The 15,743-nt window shown below is 37.4% G+C and overlaps 1 protein-coding gene across 1 annotated transcript in view; it reads left to right on the top strand.

Annotated features, from left to right (window-relative positions):
- Window positions 1-15,743, top strand: part of COL14A1 (collagen type XIV alpha 1 chain) — a 202,529-nt gene that overhangs the window by 20,206 nt on the left and 166,580 nt on the right. The window contains exons 3-4 of the mRNA XM_069465431.1: window positions 9,045-9,161; window positions 12,864-13,007. Of these exons, the coding sequence (XP_069321532.1) occupies window positions 9,045-9,161; window positions 12,864-13,007 (261 nt within the window). The remainder of the gene's footprint in view (window positions 1-9,044; window positions 9,162-12,863; window positions 13,008-15,743) is intronic.

Below are 15,743 nucleotides of genomic sequence, written 5' to 3'. Positions count from 1 at the left end.
ATTTTTCTCCTTATCTTAAATACTGAGCATATAGCCTAAAGGTTATTAAAGGTCTGACAGAGGCTGCTGATAAGCCATTTTAAGCATTTCTAGTGATTGCTAGCTTTATTTTAATTAAACTTTTTATTTGGGAGATATACTTTTTATATTACTGGGATCTGTACTTTTATGTTTGATTTCCACTCTTTTTTATAAAATAAGTCTGGGGTTGACAAACTACCATCTGTGGGCCCAATCTGGCCTACTGCCTGTCTTTGTAAATAAAGTTTTATGGGAAGACAGCCATGCTCATTTGCTTATGTGTTATCTGTGGCTGGTTTCGTGTTACAATGGCAGAGTTAAATAGTCATGACAGAGACTGTATACCCTATAAAGCTGAAGATATTATCTGGCCCTTTGCAGAAAAAAATGTGTCAACCCCTGAAGTAAGTACAGACAAGTGCACAAAGTGACATTGCTAGACAAATATGGTAACTGCAGAGACTGAAGTGTTGGTGATGAAATGTCACTCATCAGCTGAGTAAGAAAGTGTAAATGTGATAAAACGGTTTTAGGAATGTTAATGTCTAATGTTTGGCATTGATTGTTGTGGAAAAGATAAATGCATGAACCCCCACAACCTGCTTCCTTAAAGTGAGGCACAGCTGTTTGGAAAGGAATGGAACTTGTCTCTTTGCATGCTCAAATAGCTGTTATACACATGAGGTTAATGACTGTATTTCCAACTACTTCATTGGACACACAGTGGGAAGTTTGGTAGACAAATTCTGCTATCTTATTTACATTGATGAAAGAATGCTTTTAGCTGTGACAATTGGAGAAGTGATAACGGGAATCCTAGATAACCCACCTGCTAAACTTCAGGATACAAGATACAGGTCCTTAGAAGCAAAGGGTAGGCCAGTCACTAAGCCCTTCATAGGCCATCTCAGTATAGTGTAATTCAGAAATGGTAGTTCATGGAATAACTGATCATATACAGCTTTTCTGGGATACTTTCAAGGATGTTGTCTACCAGATGTACATTGTTAGCCAAATTCTGTTTCAAATAAACACTTATGGGGCAAATTCTCTGCATCAAGTTCAAGATTCCAAGCTGAATAAGACTATTTTTTTTCCTTCAAGTAGCTTACTGTCCACAGGGGAGACAGAAGTATAAACAGACAGATCATAGTATAGGTTACATGGAGATTGTGGCAAAAGACAAAGGTGGAAAGAGAGATTGAAGCTGATTGTGGAAGATTTTAAACAGCTCTGTTTTTTAGAAAAACACTCTAACAGTGATATTGATGATACTCATATTTGTGACCCATGGGGTCTTGAAGGATAAGAATAAGTTAGGTATGAGAGATAGTTAAAAGATATTAAATTGTCCATGAAATAGGTGTTGAAGGTCTGAAGTAGGCAATATGACTAGAGAGAAGAGAATGAAGGAATCCAAGAATCATTTAGGAGGTAGAAGAGATAGAATGTGTTTGCCGATTAAACGTAGAAACAGATGGAAGAGAGGAAAACATTACAGACAACTCTGAAGCTTCGTGCTAGAGACCCAAGTGAATGGGGCCTTTACCTTCAACCCCTGTGCTATTACTGCTTCTATATCTTTGCATCTTAATTGTCTGTTTACCCTATCTCACTAAAGGTAGTGGTTCTCCCTATAGTGTCTGTATCTCCAGTCCAGAACAACACTTCAGTCATAGTAGACATTTGTTGAAGAGATTAACCTATGAAGCAAGTATTTGAAGTGGAAAATAATGAGTTCAATCTAAGACAGATACATGAAGTTTAAGGTGTTCGTGGGACATACAGCTGGAGGTGTCTGGTAGGCAGTTGGTGGTCTGGAGTTTAGGGGAGAAAGATCAGGACAGAAGATTACATTTGAATTGTATTTTACTTGGGAATTAGTTTATAGGGACTTTTGAAGCCTTCCAGGTAGAATTAGAAAAGGTATCTTAATGGAAAGAAATGAGGATGGGCCTAGTTTGGTGGTTTATGCCGATAATCTCAGCACTCTGGGAGGCCAAGGCAGGAGGATTGCTTATAGCCAGGAATTTGAGACCAGCCCTGGGCAACATAGCGAGACCCTGTCTCTAAAAAAAATTAACCAGGTGTGGTGGTGCATGCCTGTAGTTCCAGCTACTCAGGGGGAGGCTGAGGCAGGAGGATCACTTGAACCCAAGCATTCAGGGCAGCAGGGACCTATGACTGAGCCTATGCATTTCAGCCTAGGTGATGACAGAGTGAGACCCTGTCTTGCTAAAAAAAAAGAGTGAGGATGAAGTCTGCAGAACATCAACAGTTAAGAGAGTTTAGTAGAAGAAAAATGACTGATTGAAAGTGTCGAAAAAAAAAAAATCAATTACAAGGAGAGTCAGGAGAACATAGTGGCCTAGAAGTGAAGGCTGGAGAAAGTTTCAAGAAGGAAGAGGGTGAGTACATGCTGGAGGAAATCCCAGTAAGAAAAGGCTTTAGATGTCAGTGGCTTTGGTGATTAGGAAAATACGTGAGACTTTTGAGAAACCTCATCTTATTTCTACCATGACATTGCTTATTTACATGATTGATTTTGAGCAAGGAATAAAGAATATGAATTGCTTATTGGATGGATTTTTCTGCTTTTATTTTTTTTTTTTTTTATTTATTTTTTATTTATTTTTTTTTGTTGAGACAGAGTCTCACTTTGTTGCCCAGGCTAGAGTGAGTGCCGTGGCGTCAGCTTAGCTCACAGCAACCTCAAACTCCTGGGCTTAAGCGATCCTACTGCCTCAGCCTCCCGAGTAGCTGGGACTACAGGCATGTGCCACTATGCCCGGCTAATTTTTTCTATATAGATTTTTAGGTGTCCATATAATGTCTTTCTATTTTTAGTAGAGACGGGGTCTCGCTCAGGCTGGTCTCGAACTCCTGACCTTGAGCAATCCACCCGCCTCGGCCTCCCAGAGTGCTAGGATTACAGGCGTGAGCCACCGCGCCCGGCCGATTTTTCTGCTTTTAAAGCGAATTTAGTAGTGAGTTCCTGTGGCTTGGCCAATTTTGACACTAATTTGCAAAGCCACATAGACATCTTTAGAGTCATATTTATGAACAAAGTGGAAACAAAAGTCAAATGAGATTGTCGGAATAATGTGCCTGCAAAGATGTTTACATCCTAGCCGTTAGGACCTGTGAATATATTATTTGGCAAGGGGGAATTCAGACGTCAGATTGAATTAAGGTTGATAATCAGTTGACCTTAAAATAGGAAGATTACCCTGGATTATTTGGGTGGGCCCAGTGTAATGGCAAAGGCCTTTAAATATGGAAGAGGGAGGCAGAGGGGCCATTGTCAGTGATTCCACATGAGAGAGATGACTGGCCACTGCTGGCTTTGAAGATGGAAGGGGCCACAAGTCAGGGAATGTGGAAAGCTTCTAGAAGCTAAAAAAAGGCAGGAAAATGGGTTCTCTCTTAGAGCCTCCAAAAAGGAATGCAACCCTTCCAATGCGTTGATTTTAATGCAGTGAGACCTATCTCAAACTTCTGACCCTCCAAACTGTAAGATAAGCAATGTCTTGGTTGAAGCCACGAAAGTTGTGCAATTTGTCACAGCAGCAATAGGGAACTAATACAGTTAATATTAAAAGGCATAAAGGAAATAAATCCCCCCTCCTTAAATTGCTCATCAATAAAATGTGCTTTACCATTTAGTCTCTCCACGTAATATTTTATGAAAAACTTTCCTTCTCCAAAAACTGTTGACACACATTGGCTCAAGTAATTGTTTACACCTGGATTATTTTAGCATCTTCTTTTCAAGAAAAGTTGAATGAACTGGAATACAGAAAAAGCAATGTGTTGGTTGTAGGAAAAGCATGCGTACGGCAGTGACAGAATGATGGCATCAATACTTTCTTGGAATTTCACAGTAAATATGTGCTCGGTTCTAGCAGTGTTTGTTTCGGATGGCTGTAAGGAGGAACCACTGCAGGTAAAGTACCTGTCATTTAAAAACCTCAAGGCATGTAAAATTGAAGACTTTGCATGGAGGCCAGATTTAACTTTATAAAGACCTCTGTGTTAACACATTTACACATATGTTTTGCTAATAGTAGTCAAACATATTTGGAAGTTGAGAATATTTTCCTTACTGCTGTTTTTAGCATCTTTATAGTGGACCATGAAATTATAACATATTACGTTCTGAACACAATAAAAAGAACCCTCTAGCATGTGCCACAGTATATGTCTCCCAAAATTTAATTGCTCCTGTTTATAAAACATTTGGGCTATGCATTTAATGGAAAAATGAGATAAAAAGCTTTTTGAAGGGTTTTTTTGGTTTGCTTTTTTATTTTTTAATTTTTAATTTTTTAAATTTCAGCATGTTACAGGAGTACAAATGTTTAGGTTACATATATTGCCTTTGCCCCGCTAAAGTCAGAGCTTCAAGCGTGTCCATCCCCCAGATGGTGTGTACTGCACCCATTAGGTGTGAATATACCCATCCCTTCCTCCCTCCTTGGTTTGTTTTTTTTTTTTAAATCACTTGGAAAAACAGCCAGATACTTCTCTGATGTTTAAAGTTCTTTAAAAAAATATAAAGGTAATTGGTTGTATGTCAACTTCTCACCCTAAACTATGTTTTAAAGAGGAAAACACTCTCAATGTGATCTGTACTGCTTCGTCTTTACCAGTTAGAGATTTTTTGGTTGTTAATAAAATAAACTTTCTCCAGCCAACTTAAGCAAAAATGTATTACTAGTAGGTAATGCTGTAGCTCATATAATCAAAGTAAAAGTTAAATTATCAAGCTTTGAAAAGGGTAGGAATCTGGGAACCCCCTGGGATACAGTTTGTAGGAACTAATGACCATTTTCTTTAGAGCATATCATTGGAATGACTGGAGCGATTTTCCATCCTTCCATCGCTGGAGTCAAGTTCAGATTCTTGGACAAGTCAGCTTGACCTGGTTTGGGTCGTTTTCCCACCCCTTAGCCAGGAAAGGATAGCTGATTGATAGTTCAGCCAAGGCCTTATGCAGTGGGGAAGGCGTGTTGTTCCTTGGAAGAAAACCAGGGTGCTGTCAAATAAGGCAGAGGGAATGTGAGTGTGGATGGTGAGGAACACAAGATGTCCATTGCAGCATCCTTGGGTAAAAAGCAGCTTTTTAAGAATTAATGAGAACATTTTATTGACATAACTCTTTATATAGGCTGTCTTTTGTCAAAACAGCAAGATTTCAAATTGAGTTGAGAAGAAATAAAGGAAAGGAAGGGAGGAAGGAAGGAAGGGAGACAGCAGAAAGTTAGTCTGCTGTCTAATAAGTAGTATGAAATAGAATTTCCTAAATGCTTGGTAATAGTGAGGCTTCAATGGAATGACATGAAAATTTCTCTCCTGTCTATGAGCTTCTATAGGAATGATTGCAGTGAAATTCTTTGGGTTTAAAGAAAATATTCCCTCTCAAACAAAGCACAGTATGACATAGCAAAGCAAAAATACCCTTATACTTTCAGTAAGAGCCTAACCTTGCAGTGGAACAGAAAATAATGAATTAGATGTTCCTCAGTCTTCCTCCTCAATCCCCTGTTAGGATGAAGTTCATATATTCACCAGTGTTGTACTGGGCCTAATTCCACACTGGAAGCTTGATTTCACCAAGTAAAGAATGTGCTCGAAATCAGATTTTACACTTGACATTTGTCTTTTGGAAAAGATTAGGATTTGAACTGACACAAGTTAACTTTTGAGTCAAGTTTATACAAGCATTTATAATTATTACTAGAAGTTAAGTATATGTATAGAAAGCACTTCCTTTGTGCTTGAGAAAAGAAAAATCATGGGTCTAGTATTAAATATATACAAATTTTTGTTCCATGAGATAAGAGCAATTATTTCTCCACTGCACTTACAGTGTTTCTGTCAGTCTTGCTGCCCTTGCTCTGGGCTCAAGTCCCAGTGCCTTCCAGAAGGGGAAAAAAGCTAACTTTGAAACCCACAGCTGTGACCTCATGCCCCTTTCTTTTTTAACTACCATTTCTTCTTTTCAGTGTTTTTCCTCCAAAGGCAAAAACCTAAAGGAAATGTGAACTCTGTGTCTTACCAAGATTTTCTTTTAATGAGTGTGAGAATATTTATGCTTATATAGGCAATAGATGTGGTCTGTTGATAAAGGTAATAGTGGTATTGCTTTTCGCTAGCAGTTGTAATGGGACTGTAGCCTGATGAATCGTTTGTAAATTAATAAAAGAATTGAGTATTACTGGATTTGGGTGTTGCGTTTGCTTCACACTTTGTTTCCTTGAGCAATTGAATAGAAGCCAATGCCACTCTGGGTTCCACCATCTGAATTATTTGAGCATGGTCCATGTTGCCCTCATTATTTTCTGCTGGAGGTTTAGAAGGTTATCTGTTCATTAAAGAGATGTTGAGGGCTAGAAACTCAGACAACGTTTAAAGCTGCAGTCCCCAACCCCCAGGCTATGGCCTGGTACCTGTAAGTGGCCTGTTAGGAACCGGGCCACACAACATATCACTGCCTGAGGCTCCCATCCCCCGCATCCATTCCTTGAAAAATTGTCTTCCATGAAGCTTAGGAATGCACAGCAAGAGGTGAGTTGCCAGGGAAGGTTCATCTGTATTTATAGCTCCCTGTAGCTTGCATCACTGCCTGAGTTCTGCTCCCTAGTCCCCCACCCCCACCATGGAAAAATTGTCTTCCATGAAATTGATCCCTGGGTCCCTGATACCAAAAAGGTTGGGGACTGCTGCTTTTTTTGAGACAGTCTCACTCTATCTATCACTCCAGCTAGAGTGCAGTGGTGTCATTGTGGCTCACTGCAACCTCAAATTCCTGGGCTCAAGTGGTCCTTCTGCCTCAGCCTCCCCAGTAGCTGGGACTACAGACATGTGCCACGAAGCCTGGCTAATTTTTCTATTTTTAGTGGAGACAGGAGACTCATTCTTGCTTAAGCTGATCTTGAACTCCTGAGCTCAAGCAATCCTCCTGCTTCAGCCTTCCAGAGTGCTAGGATTACAGGCATGAGCCACTGTGCTCGGCCAGGAATGCTGATTTAAAGAACAGCATGCATAGAAAATGCTCTAAATATTTCTAATCTTTAACCTAGCAATCCTGAATGTTAACTTGTTTGCTATCCTTGAGATGTCAACCCACCTGGAGAGCTAACAGAATCCGTGGACCCGCTTGGAACTGCCTACATCAAAGCCTCTGTCCTACTTGTCCTTTTCCACTTGGTTCCCAGGCATGCCAGCTTTCTTTCACCAGTGCATTCATGCAAAAGCTTAGCCAATGATATCTACCAGCCCACTGACTTGATTTAGCTCAGAAACTTGGATACATTTTTAAAAAAATTTTAATTCTTATTTTAAATTGTCTTCCAAAAGTAATAAGAGCCTATGTATAAACAGATTTTTTTCCCCCAAGTTGAAGACTGTGCAAAAATACTAACAGTTTCTCTGTTAGGTTTAGGCACCTTCCTTTTCCATTTGAAAATGATTGTTCATATAATAAACTCATACTTTCCTATTAATCAGAGAAATGTAAACTCTTTCTTCCATTCATGTCAAATTGAGAACAAGATGCTAATGTTTTTGTTCTGCATGGCTGGCATTCTCTACTTAGAAGTAGGAAAGAACAACTAGAAAGAAGATCTACTCTTAAGATTGTGTCTTTGAGGGCTTACTGATTTTGATGAGTGGAGGGTTTGCACAGTAGTAAATTCTTCATTCATCTAGCTAAGTGAAGGGTGACTTCTTAATAAGGATCATCTTCCAAAGAAACAGTGCATTTCATCTGGGGTCAAAGATTCTTTCCAGTGTGTAAACTTCGGCAAGTCTCTTAGCTGTGCCTCAGTTCCTTTATTTATAAAATTGGGATAGCAATGTATTTTTGTGAGGATTAAATGAGATTTTGATTTCAACTATTAGATGAAATAAGGGAGAAGGTGAACAAATATTTGTTGACGACCTATTATAATGCAGTGCATTCATTATATACATTATCTGATTTAAAGTTGCCATCTCTCCTTTGCAGAAAGTATTGCTGTCACCTTTTCTAAAAATAAGGAAACTGAAGTTTTGGAAGAAACAATCTCTTGCTCAAGGTTATTTAGCTAGTAAGTGGCAGAACTGGGAATAAACTAATGTCCTTACTCTTTATTATGTCCTGTATAGATTCAGAAAAATACTTGTTTCCTCTCCCCTTTATACTCTCTTTCCTAAAATGAGAAAGGAAGGCTGGGCATAAAAGTGGGCATAGGTGATAACTTTTCTGTTAAGTATTAACATTTCTTTGTTAACAAATTAATTTAGATATTATATGATAAAAACTTTCTTACTTTTTTGAAATTCTGGAACATTTACATTGGGAGCCAAAAATGTGTTTTGAAGTTGGAATGACTGGCACAAAAAGTAATACAGATCTATTCATTTTTGTAAACTGTCAGAAAAGATTAAATCTTTTGGGTTGATTTATGACTATGTGCTTTGTATCTTTCTGACAGGTACATAAATCAGCTGTACTTGAAGAGTAGATCCAAGTTTACAAAACATAATTATCTTTCATTTGATCCCGAATGCCTTCATAATCTCTTTCTCAAATGTTTTTAAATGAATATCTTATTACCATAACATGTCCATAATAGCCTTCTCAAATTCTCGTATTATCAAACACATTGGATTACCAAAGCAAAAAACTGAAAGGCATACAATAGGTCCCAGTAGAGTAGATTATAAAAGCTCACATGTTCCAAGTAGAAAAATCCTTATAACATAATGAAAGTATTTTAGAAGATTGGCTTCAATTACTATAGTAGGCTAGAGTATTAAATTCTAATAGTCTTAGTTCTTTGACATCAGGTCAGTACTATTTGACAAGTGGGTGTCCGTTGGGTAAGAAACAAATGCTCTTAATGGTGGTGTAGAAAGAACATATTTTGAGGATGATGAAGTCTTTGTATTTTGATTACGTTACTTTGACTTTTCAACTTATCTAGTGGAAATTTCAATGTTTCAATGTTTAAACAGTTTTTGTTTTTCTTTTTTAGTGGCTCCACCTACAAGGTTAAGATATAACGTATTATCTCATGACAGTATACAGATTTCATGGAAAGCTCCAAGAGGGAAATTTGGTGGATACAAACTTCTTGTGACTCCAGCTTCAGGTAAAAACAACGGACTGTGTTTTCCAGAGCATTAGCAACTTTTTATACATAGGTAACTAAAAACACATTGTGCTAAGCATTACTTTAGAATCATTGGAAAGATTGGATTTTATTTAATCATTTGAGCTGAAAATATTACCCTCTAATCAAGGACATAACATTCCCCAAAGTGTAAAAAGTAACTCTTGCCCTCACTGTAATTCTCTTAATTTGCAGACAATCAAAAGTTTTACTTCCTCTGTTTAGACATAGAATGAATACTTTTGGTTCATTGACACTTAAAGAAAAATGCAGTACACTTGGGTGTCCAGTAGTGACTGGTTGAATAAATTATGATTAATTAACTCGATAGAATATTATTCAGCAAATATACATTAAAGTTATAAGGGCTAAGTAGACATTGTGAAAATAAGTGACAAAGTAGGAAAGGCATAAGTTGAACAAATTTATCAATAATGAATAGTTATGTAAAAATGTTTTGAATTTTGGTTGAATTTTTATTTCTCATATTTTATGTTTTTATTATACAAATATAATAATCTAAAAACAATACAGAGTGTATAGGGTAATTGTCATGGCTACATGGGCATCATGAAGACAAAGATGGGATCAATAACTGGATTGCTTGAATTCAAAATCTGGTTGTATTGTCATAGAAAGTGACTCCCAATGCTGGAATCACTTGAAGTCCAAGTGTATTATTGGCTTCACACAAGAAAGAATTCAGGAGAGAGCTGACAGTATAAAGTGACATCGACTTTTATTCAAGAAGTATAGAAAATCTACTCCACAGAGTAGAGGCTAGTTCTCTCTGTGAAGGAGAACCAGCTCCATGGTTCTTCTAGCCTCTCTATTTAATCAATGGCTTAATTATACACTAAACAAAGGGAAGAATATATTCATGTTATTTCTTGGAAAGGGGTAATGTTTTCCTGAAATGAGGGTGATCCCCTCCTTTTCACCAAATATGGTCAAACAGGAAGTGTCATGGCTCAGGTGCATGATGGGAGTGGGAGGTTTCCTTAGAAACTTTTATGGTAATTTTATGGTAATGATGGTATATAATGAATTTGCAAGGTCAAGAGGCAGTGGATTTCTCCTCCATCTTGGTTCTAACCCTTTGGAACGTGTCCTGCCTTCATCTTATTTTGAGCACAGCTCTAGACTTCCTGACTCAATTAAGCACTGCCTGCAAGATTAAGCAATTCCTGAAGCAATGCCTAAAGCAATGCCTGAAGCAGTGCCTGCCCTTTTTCTGTCTCATTGTCACTTATAAGTAGCATGATTCAGGCAAGTTATTTAATCTCTCAGTGCCACAGTTTCTTCTCAATGCTCAAACAATATTAGTATTCACCTAATGGAATTTTTATGATCTTGTAACTCAAGGTTGACCTGGGACCAGCAGCACAGGCATTACTTGAAAGCTTGTTAGGAATGCAGAATATCGGTCTCCCCCATTGACCTCCTGAGTCAGCATTTGAATTTTAAAAAGATTCCCAGGTGATTCCTGTGCACATTAATTTGGGAAGCACCAGTTGTGAGGATTAAAATAAACATAAAGCACTTAGAATAGTGACTGCCATGTAGTAAGTGCTCAGTAAATGTTACCTATGATTGATATAAAGATGCACTCAGCTATCATTTCCTCTCCAAGGATTCATTTTCAAACAGTACATAAGTACATAATAATTGCATATTAGTGCAATATATATTTATGTAAATATATATATTTTTTCCCCTTTGTTAGTGATAAAGACGGTTATATGGACCTGGACTCCTTTCTGTTGGTGACCTTTTCCCAGCTGATTTAATGAGGGAGACAGATGCTCTGTTGTTGATAAATGTGGACATCTTACATAGTTGATTTAAAATTTCAAACGCTACAAGCAGATGAAACACCCAGCTTCTTGCTTGGTGACTAAAAAGGACACTTCCTTTATTAAGAAATAGTACCCATCAGCTCATTAGAATGACTTCTGGTTGAGCTATGCCATAGGCCAATTTTCCCCTTGTTGGCCTACAGAATGACTCACTTGTGGAGAGTAGTATTAAATACAAGTTACTATTAATAATTTATGGTACCTCTGAGAATCCCCCACATCTGATCTTGAAAGGTAATTATTTCTCTCCAGGTAATCAGTAATTTAAGTTTTCCTGATTAATTACTGTTAATACCAAACTATTGATTACCCCAGGCAGGTGTTGTTGAGGAATCATAGAATCTTAGAAGTGACTTGAGTGGCCTCTGAACCAAACCTCAAACTGATCCTTCAATCTCCTCTGCAAAAGTTCACCCAAAAAGTAGGATGTCCAGCTCTTGCTTAAACATCTCCTGTAACAAAATAAAAATTGAAGATAAAAGCAAATTATTTCTTGAGAAATAGTAGGTTTATTTTACTCAACATTCTTACTGCATTGGTCCAAGCCAATCAAACAATCTTGACACTCTGGAATCTACTTGAGTAAACATAGTAAATAAATGGAATAATAAACATATCTAGCCACAAAATGTTTAGAGATGTTTTAGCACCATGAGATATGGTCCAAATATTGTTTATGCCAGTCACTTTCAAAGCTTATTCCATGGTATTCTTTGGGATGCTAATAACTATTATGCAACCAAATGGTTCAATGGTCAAATAAATTTGGGAAATGCTGTTTTAAACACAGTTTAAAACTATTTTGTTGCAGGATTCTTAAAGCCTTTAATAAAATAACACACCCTATGACTCTCAAAGAGGGACTCTAATATACAGAGTTTTCTGGGGAACTTTTTTTTTAGTGAAACATGCATTATGAAAGATTTATTTGATTCACTTTGTAGTAGATGAGTTTTAAATGATTGAAGAAGTTCATGACACCAAATTAAAAATCTTGGACACAAATGCTTTTAAGGAAATGCATTTTGGCAAGAGAAAGACTCAGTTTTGCCCTCTTGTAGCAGGCAGCATGGATAATGTCAGCACTAAATTTCGGACTTAACAAAATTAATTTTATTAGAATATGATTAAAAGATATTAAAATCTGTTACGTTTGATTAATTCAGCAAATGTCAGACCCCTCTCGTTGTTACTGTTAGAGAGGGTTGTACGTTTATTTCTCTTTTCTCAGACACAGTAATTGCTGCCAGAAATTAGAGAGGAAAGGTAAAATTTGGAATTTTGCATAAATGTTGAGTATTTAATCAACAGTATTTTCAGGAAAGCCTTAGATGTCAGTCTAATTTGATGGAGAGGTAATGGGATTGTGAATCGTTTCATGAACAGAATAACTTTTAAGTAGCCAGGGAATGAGTGGTTCCTTCAGCATCCTGAGCTACCAGTGGTCAGATTTAAGATAATTAAATTGCTCATGTTTCAAGGATGTTTTGACTCACTTTAGAGAGGCCATAGAAAAAATTCCAGCATGGATAATTGTATTTGGCCTGCCCATCTCTCTCCCTTCACTTTTAAGTGGAATTCTTTCCTTGAAGAGTATATCTAATGTTGAGGACCTGTTGTCTTCTAATCTTGTACTATGGCTTTTCCTAGTATATAAAAGCAATAGTATGTTATGATGAAAAAATTGTTTAAGTTATCTAATGTAAAAAGAGTACAAATGAAAATGAGAATGAAAACTATATTACTAATACGTGCTATATACATATATGTATACATATAACTTTATATCTTAGAACTGATTTATCTTTCTGTTTTATTATAGGTGGAAAAACTAATCAGTTGAATCTCCAGAACACTGCAACTAAAGCAATTATTCAAGGTCTTATGCCGGACCAGAATTACACAGTTCAAATTATTGCGTACCATAAAGACAAAGAAAGCAAGCCGGCTCAAGGCCAATTCAGAAGTATGTATTTAAAGGTCTTAAAGTACCACTATGGGACTCTGTCCCAGCACTGGATTTGAGTCTGTGATATGTATTCTAAGGGGTTAAAATCCTAGATTTTTAGATTTGTAGAGCTCTTAAAAGACCTTCAGTTCAACCTTCTGTGAATTCCTCCTATCTCTAATACTTCCCTGCCCTTCTCTTTCCCCATTTTGCTGAATTCCTACTTGTACTTTATGTTTTCATTTTCAAACACCTTCCCTGACATTGTCCCCTACACCTTACTCAGGCATCTCCTTTATGATTTCTTAGCTTTCAGAGCTTCCCCTCTGGTTGTATAATCACACCATATTGTAATCGCTTATTTACTTCTCTGTGTCCCCCACAAGCCTGTGAAGTCTTTGAAGACAGTGACTCAATTATTTTTATTTCTCCTTTTACTGAAGCTGCATATTATATGCCTGACACGTATCAATAATAGGTGCTCCACAAACATGAATGATTGAATGAGTGATGCTTTCATCTCCTCTGTAGGATCCCCAGACAGTGCCAATACAGCCTCTACTAAAACAACTACACAACAGCGAATTTAACTCTTTCCAATAATTGGTTGATGTTTTTTAAGGGCCTGTTCTATGCCAGTCTCCACAACAAGCAAATCTGTAAACAAATACAATGTGATAAGTGTTAGAGAGAGATACACATAACATCCTGTGACAAGAGGTGTTGTCTCTGCCCCAGTGATGGGCGGGGGAAGGGTGGATGTGGGAAGGCCTCATGTTAGAGCCAGTTCTCAAAAATTACTGGTCCAATAGAAAGTAAAGGGCATGCAGAGGACATTCTAAGCAGGGGAGAAAGCCCTAAGGCAGCCCAATGCATGTTCCCACAGTTCTATTACAAAGTTTTTCCTTATATTGAGTTTAAAAGTTGTCCACACTAGCTTTGATTCTTCTGTCTCTCGGGAGACATTCATTCATCCATTCTTTTTCTTTTTCATTTAAGTGCCAGGCCCCATTCTAGGCACTGGGCATGGTACAAATCTCTGCCTCAATGGTCCTGATATTCCAGTGACCAGAGACTACAGCAACTCCCTCTTCCTGAAAGCAGGCTTGCAAACAGGAAGGACAAATTTTTTGTATTGTGAATACAAATGGAAGAGGCCTACCCTGGTTAACTTTCTGCTACTTCATTGCTTAAATAGACTCTTAAAAAAAAAAAAAAAAAAACAAACCCCAACTTATTAAAGACAATTTAAACCACAATTTAAAAAATCAACAGACGAGTATAATGAACCACTAAGTAGCCATCAGCTGGCTTCAGCAATTACCCATTCATGGCCAGTCTTGTTTTATCTATGCTCCCACACCTCCCTTTCCTTATTATTTTTGAAGCAAATTATAGATATCATTTCCAATAGGGTTTTTTCTTATTTTAAACGATAGCTTTGAAAATCCTACCGTAGGGTTAATCCACAAATCTGTGAGGCTGTGAGTTCTGGAACTCTGTGTGTAGCAATGTTCTATCTAGATTTTCTATATCCCCTCCCTCCCTCTTTTTTTCCTTCCTCTTCTGACTAATGTTTTGTGAGACATATTTTGTGACTTTAAAAAAAAATTAAAACAAGACAAAAGTTTGTTAACCTGCTACCTCTTGAAACTTCTGAACAATGACATTCAGTAAATCCACCTGCCAGCAGGACAAGTGGATGTTGTAAGGGTTACATTCTTTTGAGATTCATGTTGTCCAGAAGCTCTGGAAAAGATTTGCATGTTATTTTTGGTATAAATCAGCCTTCTGTCTCATTTTATTGGTATTGCGCTTTAGTTTCTGACATTCCTACATGAGGAACTGAAATCACTTCACTTCAAGTTTGTGAGAAGCAGTAAAAGGGATAAGGAGAAACAATTCATTTTCCTGTGGTCTGAAGGATTTGCAATTGATCATTGAAAATATTCCACCAATTGCAGCAGAAGAAATACAGAGAGGCTTCAAAAGCTTTCCCAGTAGCTACTTTTTCAAAGTACTTAGAAGGAAATTCATTTATTTTCAGCTTGCTTAGCTCTGTTAAAGATGATTGTAGTGAAACAGTCTAACTGGTTAGCTAAATAAATGATATGTAAGTATATACATTTTCAGCTATGTTATTTTTATTGGCAGGATAGAGGGATTAGTTCTACCCAAGTGACAGTTTGTAAGAATGAAGTTAAAATTGTTTGGATAGCTTCCTTTTCCCTTTTGCATTTCGGTCACATTCTTGCTCCCTGTGAGATGGAGCTAAAGTCTGGTCTCCCCTGCCTAGAAAACTGTCATGGTTGGATCCAGGAAAATGGTGATCAAGAGAAAGCCTTGTGGATATCAGTTTTCATTCAGTGCAGGATTTGGATTCTTTATGAGTCCATATTTTGATACACAGGGAATGATAAGAAGCAATCTTTGGATTTTAAAGACAGAAAAGCATGTCTGATCTGCTGGATATTAAGATACCAAATCTGCCACAAGCAACTCAACCACTTCTAGCCTCAGTTTCCTCATCTGCAAATAGGGGTGATGACATGTGCCTATTATTGTGCAGATTAACTTACTTCGACACATAGTAGAGCGTGGTAGCCATTGCTGTCATGAGTAACATCACCTTGCTCATGACAGTCTGTTTTCTAACAGATTTTGCTCCTACATGGGGGAGACAGCCGATTGGTGTAACATCTGTTGTACCTTATATGTGACCTAGTGGCCCAGCTTCCAAAATGGCTGCTGTTT

This window comes from Eulemur rufifrons, chromosome 3 (genome assembly GCF_041146395.1).
Source record: "Eulemur rufifrons isolate Redbay chromosome 3, OSU_ERuf_1, whole genome shotgun sequence".
Taxonomy (NCBI): Eukaryota; Metazoa; Chordata; class Mammalia; order Primates; family Lemuridae; genus Eulemur; species Eulemur rufifrons.
Note: the sequence above shows the minus strand (reverse complement) of the source record. Positions and strands in the feature narration are given on the sequence as shown.